Below are 16262 nucleotides of genomic sequence, written 5' to 3' on the forward strand. Positions count from 1 at the left end.
GATATTTCTCCCAATGCTATCCCTCCCCAATCCCCTCACCCCCTGCTATTCCTCCCCTAACCCCCCACTTCCCATGCCCTGGTGTGTGATGTTCCCTCCCTGTGTCCATGTGTTCTCATTGTTCAACACCCAGTTATTTTTAAAATTCATTTTGAACCAAAAAAGAGCCTGAATATCCAAGGAAATCCTAAGCAAAATGAACAAAGCTAGAGCGATCATGTTGCCTGACTTCAAACTATACTACAGGGATATAGTAACACAAACAGCATGGTAATGGTACAAAAACAAACACATAGACCAATGGAACAGAATAGAGAACCCAGAAGTAAGTCTGTACACCTACAACCATCTGGTCTTCAACAAAACTGACAAAAGCAAGCAATGGGAAAAGGATTCTCTATTCAATAAATGGTGCTGGGATAACTGGCTAGCCATATGCCAAAGATTAAAACTAGATCCCTTCTTTATACCATATACAAAAATTAACTCAAGATGGATTAAAGACTTAAATGTAAAACCCAAAGCTATAAAAACTTTGGAAGACAACATAGACAATACCATTCGGGACATAAGAATGGGCAAAGATTTCATGACAAAGACACCAAAGCAATTGCAACAAAAGCAAAAATTGGCAAATGGAATCTAATTAAACTAAAGAGCTTCTGCACAGCAAACGATCAATAGAGTGCACAGACAGCCTGCAGAACTGAAGAAAATTTTTGCAAATTTTGCATCTTACAAAGGTCTAATATCCCTCATCTACAAGGAACTTAAACAAATTTACAAGAGAAAAGCAAACAATACCATTAAAAATTACACAAAGGCACTGAGAAGCATCCCAGCAACGCGACCATGGCCCGTCTTCGCTGGGCACCATGAACCGCACTGTGCAAACCTTCTTCACTCCCGCCAGCACCCACCATCCCCTGAACTATGAGATGCTGAAGGAGGAACATGAGGTGGCCGTGCTGGGGGCGCCCCACAACCCTGCGCCCCCGACATCCACCGTGATCCACATCCGCAGCGAGACCTCTGTGCCCGACCACGTCGTCTGGTCCCTGTTCAACACCCTCTTCGTGAACTCCTGCTGCCTGGGCTTCATAGCGTTCGCCTACTCCGTGAAGTCTAGGGACAGGAAGATGGTTGGTGACCTGACCGGGGCCCAGGCCTACGCCTCCACCGCCAAGTGCCTGAACATCTGGGCCCTGATTTTGGGCATCATCACGACCATTCTGCTGATCGTCATCCCAATACTGATTCTGCAAGCCTATCAGTAGATGCAGAGGAATCACCCCGGCCAGGGGCTCTGCCCATGACCTGTCTCCCACGTACTCCAGCTTCCGTTCCTCACCCTGCCCCAGCCGAGTCCTGTATCAGCCCTTTACCCTCACACGCTTTTGTACAGTTGCGTTCAATAAAGTGCACGTGTTCCTGGAAAAAAAAAATTACACAAAGAACATGAATAGCCATTTTTCAAAAAAAGACATATATGCAGCTAAGAAGCATATGAGAAAAAGCTCAAATCATGGATCATTAGAGAAATGCAAATCAAAGTCACAATGAGATACTATCTTAGACTAGTCATAATGGCTACAATTAAATAGTAACAAAATAATAGATTCTGGCGAGGTTACAGAGAAAAAGGAATGCTTATACACTGTTGGTGGGGCTGTAAATTAGTTCAGCCGTTGTGGAAGACACAGTAGTGTGGCAATTCCTCAAAGCCTAAAAACAGAAATACCATTTGACCCAATGATACCGTTATTGGGTATTATTACTTGGTATATATCTAAAGGAATATAAATTGTTCTATTGTAAGGACACATGCACGTGTATATTCACCACAGCACTACTCACAATAGCAAAACCATGACTCAACCTAACTGTGCATCATTAGTAGACCTGATAAAGAAAATGTGGTATATATACACCATAGACTGTTATGCACCCATACAAAGAATGAGATCATGTCTTTTGCAGGAACACGGATGGAGCTGCAGGGTATTATTCTCAGCAAACTAACCCAGGAACAGAAAAGCAAATACTGCACGTTCTCACTTATAAAAGGGAGCTAAACGGTGAGAATACATGGACACATAGAGAGGAACAACACACAATGGAGACTATTGTAGGGTGGAGGTTGGGAAGGAGGGAAAGGATCAGGAAAAATAACTATTGGCTACTAGGCCTAGTACCTGGGTGAGGAAATCATCTGTACAACAAATCTCCCATGACACAAATTGACCTATATAACACATGTACCCCTGAACTTAAAATAAAAGGTAAATTTAAAAAAGAAAGAAATCACCTGCCTTCTTTAACCACACTCCCTTATCAGAACTCTCTCCTTAGGTGGCTTAAGAACTGACTCCCTGTCCCCTCATCCTATTATTTAGTCAGTTTTGTGGTTTCAAGCTTCAAAAGAGATCTTAAAGCTCCCACTTTTCCCCAAATCCTCTGCCGCCACCTTCATCTATACCGTCAGCCAGAAGGGGCTCAGAGGAGCCTGAGTCAAGGAGTGTCTTTGTCCATGGATGGCAGAGTGCAGAGATGTGTCCACCTGAGACCCGGAGCCTCAGACAAGCTGTCTGAGGGACCGTGTTTACCAACCCTGGGGTGCACCTACCTCTGGCATTCTTGTTATGTGAGACTATAAATGCCCTTACTATTTTATACTTTAAGTCATCTTGAGTCAAGTTGTTATTTTTGTTGCTTGGATTGTAGTTTTTTTTTGTTACTTAAAGCCAAAAGCATCCTAACTGATAAAACACAGCTTGCCAGGAAGTAAATAGATATAATTTTAGATGAATAAAATCTTGCTCCCATATTAATGGTATTAGCACTTAAAGTTAACTTGACGAAGAGATTTTTAAAAACATACATATGTGTTCCTTTAAAAAATATCAACAGCCTTTATGGATAAGATATCACATATATTGAAATGTGCCAATACATATGTATAGCAGGTAAAATGTTAATATATTTTACTTTAATTGTATTACAATTATGAAGTATTTTCCAATAACATTATTTTGTTTGATTTTCCTACCCTATGAAGTAGACAATGAAGTTCTGTTATTAAAATAACAATTTTCGTTTACCCTTCAAACATTTGTTAAGGACCGCCCATGTGTCGAGCACTGTGCTGGGTTCTGGGCACGATGTTAAACAAGGCAGTCTGAGCCCAACACTAACAGAACTTGCTTTAGAGCAAACACAAGGCTGTCATTATAGAATGTGGGAGATGGAACTAACTTCACAGAGTGTGATGTTTTCTTAGACATAAAGCCTGAAAAAGGCTAGTCATACAAACTGTCTAGAAAAGAGAAATCCAGGCAGAGGAAACGGCGTGTATGAAGAACTCTTCCCTTAAACGAAAAAACAATGTTGCATATTCTAGGAACCAACTAAATGCCACGTGTTGAGTGGGGGAAAGAAGATTATGATGAGTTTAGAGAGATAAGGTAAGTAAAAACCTGTAAGACACACAGGAAAAACGTGTAAGACACGCAGGAAAAACGTGTAAGACACGCAGGAAAAACGTGTGAGACACGCAGGGAAAACCTGTGAGACACGCAGGGAAAACGTGTGAGACACGCAGGGAAAACGTGTGAGACACGCAGGGAAAACGTGTGAGACACGCAGGAAAAACGTGTGAGACACGCAGGGAAAACCTATGAGACACGCAGGGAAAACCTGTAAGACACGCAGGAAAAACGTGTGAGACACGCAGGGAAAACCTATGAGACACGCAGGGAAAACCTATGAGACACGCAGGAAAAACGTGTAAGACACGCAGGGAAAACGTGTGAGACACGCAGGGAAAACGTGTGAGACACGCAGGGAAAACCTATGAGACACGCAGGAAAAACGTGTAAGACACGCAGGGAAAACGTGTAAGACACGCAGGGAAAACGTGTGAGACACGCAGGGAAAACGTGTGAGACACGCAGGGAAAACCTGTGAGACACGCAGGGAAAACGTGTGAGACACGCAGGGAAAACGTGTGAGACACGCAGGGTTGTAAAGGCCGTGATAAGAAATTTGAGAAATCATTGACTGGTTTTCAGGAAGGAAAACGAGGTTAACTGAAGGGGCTAAGACTCCGTAGCAAGTATGGAAAGACCTGTCGGGTGTTGGCATTCATCTGCACGAAAGATGAGAGGACCCGCCGGACACCTGGAGACAGGACCACGAGGAGGACTGGGATTAATCAATGCTTATTTTTTTCTGTTATGGAAGTAAAAGTGTTCATTTAAAAATTCAGAAAATATGAGGAAGAAAAAAATGAAATAAATTTCTACCAAATAGTCTTTTCTTACAGAATTTTAATGTGTATATATTTTATGTTCATAACTTTTAAATTCTGGTTCCCATGTGGGCCACTTGCATTTATAGAAGCACAGTCTAAAAACCAAAAATAATTTGAAAGGAAAGGAAATCCAGAATCTAATAGCTTTTCTCCAAATGCTCTAAAAGAGATCAAATTCATAGCCTGTGGCCACATTGATCCCTCCCACAACGCTTTGGAGTCTTACTTGTTAAATGTGGTCACCGTGCACTTGCTGGGTCCCCTAAAGGCACGTTAAACATTCAAACCGTGTATTTCTGCCTGGCCTGGGCAGCCTCAAAGCCTCCATATTCATCCGTTTTCTCCTCTTTGAGAGGAACCTAATGATGCCTAATGAGATGATGTATGAATTGTGCTGACAGCGGGATTTAATACATGTTGTTCTATACCTGGTTTCCTTTCAATCCTCTCAAAATGTTTCATGTCAAAAAAATGCTTATTGTATGATACATTGACAAAAAAAATGTAGGTCGCAGTCCTTCAGGAACCTTCTGGTTAGGGAGAAAATTATACACAAGAGAGTCAAACAGCAAACCTTAAATGTTTCTGATCATGAAAAGAGGGTCAGGATCATCGCTCCATTCATATGAGGTCCCGACATGGTGCTCTCCGTTGCATTCTCTCTGGCTCCATTGGGGGTGGTGGTACATTGAAAAAGTCCAAGCACCCTCAGCTGCAATTGAAGGTTGTACTGGTTTAAAAAGTATCCCTCAAAAATTCATGTTCACCATGACCCTTAGAATGAGACCTTATTTGAAATAGGGTTTTTGAGGTATAATCAGTCAAGACACGCTGAGGTCATATTGGGTTAGGCTGGGTCCTGATCCAGTGACTGGTGTCCTCGTACGAAGAGGGAGATGAGACGCAGACACAGAGAAGCACCCCAGGTGAAGACACAGAAACAGACTGGGAGGGCGTGTTTGGCAATGGAGGCGGAGGTTGGAGAGATGCAGCCACACACCAAGAATTGCCAAGGATTTCCAGAAGCACCAGAAGCTGGAAGAGGCAGGAACAATCCTCCCCTGGAGCCTTCAGAGAGAGCATGATGCTGCGGACACTTTGATTTTGAGCTTCTGGCCTCTAGGGCAGTGAGGCAACGCATTTCTCTTGCTCAAGCCATTCAGGTTGTGTTACTTTATTACAGTGGCCCTAGAAACAGATACAGAGGTGTTGTTCTCGGCCAAAGTTCCAGCCACGCCTCCAGCATTGTTACCCTGTCCTCCACAAGGACACATTGTCCTGGAGCATGGACACCTCCAGGTACCTCTAGGCCTTCTTCATGACGCTTTTTACCCCCAGCTGGATCTTCCCTCCCATACTCTCTTCCACCCACACTTCCAGCTGTTGATTTACTTAGGGGTGCTACGCAAAACCCAGGAAGAGGAATTAAGAGCAACTTCTTAAAAATCAAGACTCTCATTTTTGGTGGATGTGTATCTTTTGTGGGGATGTTTTGTCCAGTTGCTGGAAGCACTTTTTGATCCTGTTAACCGTAAATAACCATGATGTTCTTTAGTGTTTAACCAACTGAGTGGGAACAGTCTATATAAACCTTTGATTTATTTAGTCAAGCAGAAAAAACAGATGCTCCATGTGAGATGTTTTATTGCTTTTTATGGACTTTGGGGTAGTGGGGGGTCTTAGAAGGTGTTTGGACACATGTGTTTTAAACTTTTTCCAAGTGTGGGGCTATTTTAGTAATGTAATGCTATTTGGCAAACTAGCCCATAACTCAGCGCTGAAAGCAATAGCTATTGGCCGCTTACTGCTCTGTGGTGTGAATGGGGCTCAGCCGGACAGTTCCGTTCACCTTACCCGGTGTTACTCATGTGGCTGCAAGATCACTCACGTGTTCAGTGCTTCTGCTTGAACGGCTGTAATTGCTGATGGCTGGCCAAATGTTTTCCTTTTTCCACGTTGTCTCTCCAGCAGGGCAGCCGTTCCTCTTTACGTGATGTCAGACTTCAATTGCTTCTTAGTGAGCAACTAAAGAGGGCTGAGGCGTGCGCTCGTCCGCACTGCTGTATTCTCAGCTCATCGCGCATCCTTCGCCCTGCTCACTGTTGGTCTGGTAGGAAGCAACCAGTGCAACAACCGGAACCAAATTTTCATTCTAGCTGGTCTTGGAACCCAAACTGGCTTTTGTGGGATCGTCTAGTTGACTAAGCCAAAATTACCTTGGCCCTTCGCTGTGTTGTAATCAATCCAGAATTGCTTTCTGAGGAAAACGTTGCATCTGTCTTTAGATACCGTCTCAGAACTCCTTCCTGGGAAAGAGAAATGCCTTGGGTCACATTAATTTGACCCCAAATAGAATTTCATTTACTGAAACGTGTTTTCATTATAAATGGACAGCAAAGGGCACCATTTTCCATATGAGCTTTTCTTACGATACATGTGCTGTTAAGTACATTGTTTACTATGCCACGAGAATCTTCTCTGTGTTCTGGGGAAGTGTATGTCAGGGCTCACTTAAATTCATCTGTGCGTCTCTGGAACAACTGGTTTTTTAAAAAGCATGTTTTTTGTTTGTTTGTCTGTTTTGCATTGCCAGTTGGGCAATGGATCGTTTTTCCTCTCTTCATTGGCTGCTTGCAAGTTCAGTGCCTAATTTCCAGGTGTTCAGGAACGTGACGTGTATTTTCAGTACTAACTGCACTCTCGCTTTCATCTCATGTTTTCTCTGCTGCTGTCTGATACCCTTAAATTCCTATTAGTCACTTCCAGTGATATGCATATCTTGTCTTTGTCATTTTGTTCTTGTGATTTCTTAGACATGGTAAATGCTTTACTGTCCATGTTCATCACCTGTTAAATGTTCCATGTCTTCAGCTTTCCTAGCGTGTGCTGTAAAAGTCACTTTTGTGCCGCAGATGCTCGCCTCTTGTTTGGCTACCTAGAAATGTTTAATTGCTCGTCAAGTCTCAGTTCAAAGATGGTGGATAAGCTTCACGAAGTTTTTGTAACGCTAAGGAAGACAGACACGGACTTCTCCCGTGCTCCCTGTTTTTGTTCTTCACCTCTCAGCCTACATGCTTGACTCATAATTATTGCATAAGAAATAGTGCAGTGATAGCAGCAGCCCGTCTTGAGCAGTGGCGGCCCATCTTGAGTAGCTGCTACCATCACGCTGGCTGAAGCAGAGAGGCACAACCAGGGCTGCACACTCTGCGGAGCCGGCAGGAGCCAGACACAAGTGGGAGCCCCACCCCTTCCAAGTTGGTGGAGCAGGAACTCCCTGGGTGCAGCTGCAGCTGTTCGCGTCCTGGCTGCAGACCTGGGCCTCTGGCTCCACAAATCATGCAGGAACCCCACCCACTGAGGCACAGCTGCAGCTGCTCGTGGGTCCGGCTCAGGGAGCACTGAGAGACAGCTCTCTCGGCAGGTGTGGGACCCGGGCTGGTAGTGTGAGCTGAGCAGAGCCTGCCAGGCCAAGTAGGTGGGACGAGCCCAGTGGGTCTTGGCAAAACTCAGGCAAAGGTGCCACCAGCCACAGAGGTTTCCGGTCAGAAAAGCAGCACCCTAGGCATCCCATAACCGCAGGATGACGATTGAGCGATCATAGTTTTTGCTGAATGTAGTTTACACATGGTGTATTTCTCACACACTGAGATGTGTGAGTATTCTTTTTCCACTGCTAGTGGCAGCTGTTGGCTTCTCGTCTGTCACTCTGCCACGTCTTGCAGCAGCTCCACCTGGACTATCCCAGAGAAATTCCATACAGAAGTCAGGCCTCCCACCTAACCAAAAATCCAACTGAAATTGTGAGCCAAATGACCAAAAAGCCTTTAAAATGTATCTGTTGTAGTAGGAATTCATAATAAATGTTAATAAACAGCCTCTATTACTCAATAGCCAGGAGCGTTCCAGGAGCTTCAATAGTTAGTTCTGATTCCTTTACATGTGCAAATGCTGAAGTTGTAGAATGTGTATTATTTGTTAAGCTAGTTATTTCCATATGGTACTGAAATATACTCAGGTTAAAATCTGTAAACTGAGACCATTTGCATGCCTGCCACATTCAGCATTTTCTTGTGTTCTCATAAAGGGTTGGTTTTCAAATATTAGAGGAGAAGAAATCCAGGAAATTGGAGATGTTTACAAAATTTGGAAGTACATGTGATTCTGGTTATTTCAGCTCCAGATGTTTTGCTTAGAAAAATTTGCAAGAAAAAGTGCTTGGTGATTGAAATGTTTAGCTTTTACACACTTACGCACTTATGACTTTAATAAATATCCTCAGATTGACAGTACTTCATAGTACTACACAGATGCATTTAGAAATTGCTTAAGAATGCATATCTGAGATCACTTTCTAGGTAAAGAGGAAAAAACAAAGAAATGGTTTATTTTTTAAAATAATGGCATTGTTGGAATTTTTAGTTTGTGTCAAAATCCTAAAAATTTTGTAGATATCAGGCACTTCTAGAAAACTACATGAAGCAGGCATGTAGATAGCCACTATTTTATAGTGAAAATGTGGAAAATTACAGAAGAGTTCTATTTTTCTATTTTTTATGACTTGGTAGAAAGAGAACCAGTCAAGAATTTGGGGACAAGAGGATAGCCTGAGCTTGATCCCTGTCACTCGAGACTGGACAGAGTGGCCTGCCAGACCTCTCCCTTGCTGGAGAGCAGTGGTGTGTTCTTGGCTCACTGCAACCTACTCTCCCTGGTTCAAGCGATTCTCCTGTCTCAGCCTCCCGAGTAGCTGGGACTACAGGCACCTGCCACCATTCCCGGTTAATTTTTGTATTTTTAGTAGAGACAGGGTTTCACCTTGTTGGCCAGGCTGATCTTGAACTCTTGACCTCAGGTGATCCGCCTGCCTCAGCCTCCCAAAGTGCTGGGATTACAGGCATGAGCCACCACGCCCGGCCTCTGAGTTCATTTTTAATTCAAAGTTGAGTAGACATTTGCTCAGCTTTGGTGCTGATACCAATGATTCTTGCTTAAGAAAGGAATGTGCAAGAAGAGGCTGACGCCCTCCACAAGCCTTCAGGCATCTTGACGACAGTGAGCCCTGCCACTCAGGCCATAAGTTCTGGGTCACTTAGACCCATGTCCAGAGCAGTTTCAGGACCCAAGGGGTATTACGCCTCTTAGCTCCAGACAGCAGCTTTTGTTCATGTTATGTGTTAGTTTGCTAAATGATTTAGCTCCTGAATGAAAGGAAACCACATTTGTTCTGAGGTTGAACATGTCATCAGGCTAACAGCAGAGAGTTCTCAATTTCTAGAAAAAGGTATGAATAAAGATGAAAATTTAAAGTAACAGTTTGGGAAACTGTTGATCAGATTCCTTTCTGGGGACTTGTTTATGAACGCCATAATTGATGGCTTTGTTTTCCTTTCTTCAGAAGTAAAATAGAATTTAAAAACTATATCCATACATCTGATCATGCCTTCTGTGATAATAACTCATCATAACACCACAGTGTTTCTGCTGGAGGGCAGCAGGGGCCTCCTGGCACCTCAGATGCAGTAGGACTCATGACTGGAAATCTCCTGAGGGGGCTGTCCTGCCTCGGAAGCCTGATGGTCTCCAGGGGCATCAGCTGAGCACCTGGGAGAATATGCTCCTCCACCTGTCCCTGGTTAGCCAAAAGCATCATCGCCTGACTGGAGGACGGAAAACAGCAGGAAAGAGGTGAGTATTGAATGAATGTGTCCTCACATCCCTGGATGGGGGTCCCAGAAAGGCATGCAAGAGACTCTTACAAACCCTGTGACAAGTGCGAGGGCACCCTACCCAGGTGACAGATGGCAGATGACCTCTGCTTAGGGTCAGCGAGAAATCTTTGATAATTGTCAAGTAGATGGAAGCCGATTAAGAAGCCTTACTTCAAGAAAGAGGCCAATTGGAAAGGAATAAAGATGCTGAGTTCTGTCACCACTTCTGCTCCTGACAACCCCTCTTGGGGCACGTGTTCTCGAGGTGCCCCTGGTGCAGCATCCCAGGACTGCGTGAGCGGGAGCAGCAGGGCTGCACCAGGTGACGTGGGAAGAAGCCAGGCGTTGGCGCTGCACAGCCACCTGCCTGCCGGGGATGCACAGAGAAGGTGACTTCACTGGCAACAGGATTCAGGGGTGTGTGTGTGTGTGTGTGTGTGTATGTGGCTGAAAGATAAAGTATAGACATATCTAAAAATGACGTACTCCAAGATTCTACAGAAATATTTTTAAAATATTTTAAAAGTTTTGTATTGTATATATGAGAAGACAAACTCCACTTGAGTTAAGATCAAGAAAGTTTTTGGAAAGAACAAACTTAGTTAGAAAGACAATGAAGTAAAAATAAAATACCAGATTTTACAGTCTGCGTGAACTCCCGAGAAAGAGTTACAGCCGCTGAAAGCGGGATCACAGACTTGCAGTGCGTGCCAGATGCAGTGAGGAGACTGAGACCGCGGGACGGGAGTCGGGGCTGCAGAGGGCGCCCTTGGAAAGCCCGCGGGAATGCAGAGCAAGTGGAAAGAAAGATGAGAGGTTAGTTAGTAAACGTGGGCATAGAGAGAGAAAAACCAACTTAGCAAAGAAAACAGAAGCAAAGGAATTTGAGGGAGTCGTAAGAAGAGTTTCCTGAATGGAAAAGAAGTTGGACGTGCATTGAAACGGCTCCCTCACGAAGATGGAGCAAAGCGAAAACAAACTGTGGTGTGCTGGTGCATCTGGCGCTCCTCCCACACTCTGGGAGACAGAGATAAACCAACTGATTTAGGGTCTAAATAATGTAACTAATAAGGATGATGATGTAGGCACACGCATATACCCCTAAAGTGACTACCTCCATGGAAATATTTCCGCATTCAAGAAACAGACGTTTTTAGCATCCGATACACTAGAAAGAAAAGTGCAATAAAGATACAAACACATTGGAAAGCGCGCAAGAGCCACCGCCCTGCTTTCTGCATCCCTGGTGTGGATCCCGTGTGGGCTACTGCGCGTCAAGAGTCTCGTGGTGAAGGAGCTCCTTGGGAGATGCCTGTGATGCGGGGTGTGGGCACTCAGCCAAAAAAGGGAGGTAGGATGGAAAACCATGATCCTGTTGACTTGAAGGTGGTGGGCAAGATGGTTTTATGGTGGGATTAACTATGAAAAGAATGAGCCACATGAGAAACCACTGACAGCCTGAAGAAGTATCAATGAAGTTAGGTTAAATTCCAGTAGGATCAAACCATCCAATCCAGGAAACACATGTGGAAACAGAGAAGGCAGGTAAGATTACTATACTCCACGCTAGTCAAAGGTGTCTAGTAAAAACCCAAAGCACCACACACATGCAAATGGAAAACGTGCTGTGTTTTTCAGAACTGGGTGTGCCTGGAGAGTAGTATGTCCACGCTGGGACGCCGTCAGTTGGTTGCATCATCTTCTGACTGTTTTTTCCCAGTCTTTGATTATCCCCCAACACCTATCCCATTACTCTATTAAACATCAAATAACGCGTTCAGATATAACATTTTCTTTTATCCTCTAAGTTGTCAACTGTATGTTTCGATCAACATCAAATAAAAATGAGCTGAGAAGACAAATTGGTTCTTAGAAATACACTTTTTTCTTCATAGTGACATGGTTACTCATATTTTTATGTTGATATTTCAGGAAGTTACTTTGATCTTAATGTTTAACAGTAAACAAAGCAAACAAAAATAAAAACCTTGAATATATTTTTTAATTGTATAATTTTGATATTTTGCTTTTGTCATTTTTATTTACACCTGTCGTTTGTAGGGCATTCTCTGTCTTTCAATAGCAGTGAATGGTTCTAATGAAACTGATCCTAGGTAAATTCTCCTTCAAGTCCAGCACATTGTTTAAGAAGTGTCTTTTGAAAAACTGTATAGGCCATACACACTCTTTAAATAATCAAGATTGTGAAAGACAAAGAAAGACCAAGGAGATGTTTCCAGTGAAAGGAGGCTGAAAAGACAAGGCAGCCAAGCACAGCATGAGATCCTGGGCTGCAGTCTGGACTGGAAGCCTGCCTGTTGTTACTTTCTCTGTAGGGAGAGTTAGTGGAACACCTGGCAACGTTTGGAAGAGGTTTGTCGATTAGATTCCAGTATTCTATCAAGGTTAATTCTTGATTTTAATCATTGCCCTGTGGTTACATAAGATAATATACTTGCTTTCAGAAAATGCACTCTGAAGTATTTATGGGTGAAAATGGCATTACATCTGTGGAATTATGTATGCAGTTGTGGCAGGCGGAATTCCAAAGGCAAAGGCAATCAAGGAAATGAAAGACTCAGATACATTATCTTAGGATTAAGGACGGCTATCTAAGCAACGGGAGAGATGAGATTGGAAAAAACATAAGCATATATTCTGCGCAATTCCCTAATTAAAAAATTAGAAAATTAGGTCAAATTATCAAATCAGAGTTACAAAAAATCATAAATTGTACCCTTGTGAAGCTTTACTAGTGATTCAAAAGGCATAGGTAATCACAAGACCCTGTGGAAGCAAGAATCTGACATTGACATTTTCCAGGGGCCCTGTTGCAATATAAATCTATACATCTTGTGCTTGCTTACTGTATGCGACCTAGGTAGACCAGGGACAGCCTGCTAACGGCATTTTATAGTTGAGGACGCTCCATTTTCTTTCCCCCAGTAAATATTATGAAGAAATCTGATTCATACATTTACTAAATTTGACCAGATGATTTCTTCAAATTATTTTTGTCTTCCGTGGGTCTCTGAGAGAGGGAACAGATTACAGAACAGCAGCTGACCCCTTTCTTGCCAAAACCCACAATATCCCCTGGTTTGTCTAGGAGTATATTGTTTTATATCTGTTTTCTTTGCATCTACCTGGTTAGCACTCATTTTTACCCTCAAAAGTGCTCCACTTTGGAAAAACATCTTGCCTGGTCTTTGTACTTATAATCAATCATAGAAGAAATTTTAAAAATGCATCAAAACTAGATAGTTTTATGCAAATATCTTCTAAAATGTAAGGAAAAACCTTAGGCCCTATATACTATTCTAGAGAGTAGCAGGTATGATGAAAAGCTTTCCAATAGTTTGCTTTGTAACAGGAGTAGTCCTAAGGATATTACAGTACAAGGACTGCACAAATAAAAATGAACGCAGATCAATCTAAGTTTATTAGCTTTTGTAGCGTGACTGGACATCAGAAGCAATTGTTCAAATAAAAAAGACTCTCTGGTTCTGTCATTTGTGTCCGATTTTCCTCTGTGCTGGCTGCATCCCAGGGAAGACACTGTATTAGTCTGTTATCATGCTGTATAAAGAACTGCCCAAGACTGGGTAATTTATAAAGGAAAGAGGTTTAGTTGACTCACAGTTCTGCATGGCTGGGGAGATTTCAGGAAACTTAAAATCATGGTGGAAGGGGAAGCAAACATGTCCTTGTTCCCATGGTGGCAGGAGAGAAAAGTGTGTAGAGCACAGGGGAGAAAAGCCCCTTATAAAACCATCAGACTCATGAGAACTCAGTCACTCTCATGAGGACAGCATGAGGGAAGCACCCCGTGATCTATCCGATCACCTCCCACAGGGTTGCTCCCCCAACACGTGGGCATTACAATTCAGATGACAATTCAAGATGATATTTGGGTGGGGGCGCAGAGCCAGACCTTATTAGGCACTTTTCATGAGTATGTCAGTTACCTCATACATACTAGTAAGATACATATTCATGCTGAAACCCATCCTTATCAATGTTGTTTCTCACGTTAATAACAAAACTTTAGTTTGAACCTTCTTTAGTCTGTTCATTGATCATAATAAACATCTAATGGATGGAAAGTCAACAGCCCCTCTGAAATCTTGGTCAATCAAGTTTCAATAGCAGCAATTCTTATTAAAGCAAGACAGAAAGGTGAATTACAAGGAGCTTAGGAAAGGACTCTTGTTTCTGAGTAAAGACAGACTTCTATAAGCATATTCACATGACGTTATCTACGTTTAAATGTTTTGTTCATGCCTCTATTGTATCCCACACTGCCTTTCATCATGGAAATTTTGTAGAAGATTGTCAGCTCTACTGCATTTCGAGCTGTTTGAGAAAAGACACCATGGTGCACTACATTTATCACCCAGAACGCCCTTCATATAGGGGCAGCCACATGTTTGTGCAACAATTGAATTAATTCATCATCATGTTCTCCAGTCTCTCCTGTCCCCAACACTTTGATATTTAAAGCTCTCTGCCATTTGACTCTTATTTCCTAAAACATCCATATGAAGATCCTGATAAGAGCTCTAATTAGGCCGTGTTGGGTTCTGCTTAACACAGAAACAGCTTCCAGGAAAGTATACTTTCTTATTTAATAAGTAAGGGAGGTCTGCTAAAATTGTGGCGTTAGCTGACAAACCAATTGGTATTATTCTTGTCTTCACAAGGGGGCGCATGTCCGTGTTTGCAGGTTTTAAACATGTCTTCACCAGTATTTCTTTTTTTTTTTTTTTTTTTTTAATTGCATTTTAGGTTTTGGGGTACATGTGAATAACATGCAAGGTTGTTGCACAGGTGCACACCTGGCAGTATGATTTGCTGCCTCCCTCCCCTTCACCTATATCTGGCATTTCTCCCCATGCTATCCCTCCCCAACTCCCCACCCTCCCACTATCCCCCCTCCCCCCCAACAGACCCCCGTGTATAGTGCTCCCCTCCCTGTGTCCATGTGTTCTCCTTGTTCAACACCCGCCTATGACTGAGAACATGTGGTGTTTGATTTTGTGTTCTTGTGTCAGTTTGCTGAGAATGATGTTTTCCAGGTTCATCCATGTCCCTACGAAGGATGTGAACTCCTCCTTTTTAATGGCTGCATAATATTCCATGGTGTATATGTGCCACATTTTTCCTGTCCAGTCTATCATCGATGGGCATTTGGGCTGGTTCCAGGTCTTTGCTATTGTAAACTGTGCTGCAATGAACATTCGTGTGCATGTGTCCTTATAGTAGAACGATTTATAATCCTTTGGATATATGCCCAGTAATGGGATTGCTGGGTCAAATGGAATTTCTATTTCTAGGTCCTTGAGGAATCGCCACACTGTTTTCCACAGTGGTTGAACTAATTTACACTCCCACCAACAGTGTAAAAGTGTTCCTATTTCTCCACATCCTCTCCAGCATCTGTTGTCTCCAGATTTTTTAATGATCGCCATTCTAACTGGCGTGAGATGGTATCTCAATGTAGTTTTGATTTGCATTTCTCTAATGACCAGTGATGATGAGCATTTTTTCATATGTTTGTTGGCCTCATGTATGTCTTCTTTTGTAAAGTATCTGTTCATATCCTTCGCCCATTTTTGAATGGGCTTGTTTGTTTTTTTCTTGTAAATCTTTTTTAGTTCATTGTAAATTCTGGATATCAGCCCTTTGTCAGACGGGTAGGCTGCAAAAATTTTTTCCCATTCTGTTGGTTGCTGATTCACTCTATTGACTGTTTCTTTTGCCGTGCAAAAGCTGTGGAGTTTGATTAGGTCCCATTTGTCTATTTTGGCTTTTGTTGCCAATGCTTTTGGTGTTTTGGTCATAAAGTCCTTGCCTACGCCTATGTCCTGAATGGTTTTGCCTAGGTTTCCTTCTAGTGTTTTTATGGTGTTACGTCTTATGTTTAAGTCTTTAATCCATCTGGAGTCAATTTTAGTGTAAGGTGTCAGGAAGGGGTCCAGTTTCTGCTTTCTGCATATGGCTAGCCAGTTTTCCCAACACCACTTATTGAACATGGAATCCTTTCCCCATTGCTTGTTTTTTTCAGGTTTGTCAAAGATCAGGTGGTTGTAGATATGTTGTGTCACCTCCGACGTCTCTGTTCTGTTCCATTGGTCTATATCTCTGTTTTGGTACCAGTACCATGCTGTTTTGATTACTGTAGCCTTGTAGTATAGTTTGAAGTCCGGTAGTGTGATGCCTCCTGCTTTGTTCTTTTT

The 16262-nt window shown here is 42.8% G+C and overlaps 1 protein-coding gene across 1 annotated transcript; it reads left to right on the plus strand.

Moving 5' to 3' along the window:
• Nucleotides 1-224: 224 nt before the first annotated feature.
• Nucleotides 225-1371, plus strand: LOC105711420 (interferon-induced transmembrane protein 3-like). Its single transcript, XM_064360355.1, has one exon. The coding sequence runs from the start codon at nt 876-878 to the stop codon at nt 1275-1277; it is 402 nt and encodes a 133-aa protein (XP_064216425.1). The 5' UTR covers nt 225-875; the 3' UTR covers nt 1278-1371.
• Nucleotides 1372-16262: the final 14891 nt, after the last annotated feature.

This window comes from Aotus nancymaae, unplaced genomic scaffold, assembly GCF_030222135.1.
Source record: "Aotus nancymaae isolate 86718 unplaced genomic scaffold, 86718_ANA_hifiasm-v0.15.2.pri h1tg000040l, whole genome shotgun sequence".
In the NCBI taxonomy this organism is placed as follows: Eukaryota; Metazoa; Chordata; class Mammalia; order Primates; family Aotidae; genus Aotus; species Aotus nancymaae.

Bases quoted from the DNA above. Each gene is read 5' to 3' on its own strand.
- LOC105711420 (XM_064360355.1), top strand. From the start codon at position 876: ATGAACCGCACTGTGCAAACCTTCTTCACTCCCGCCAGCACCCACCAT.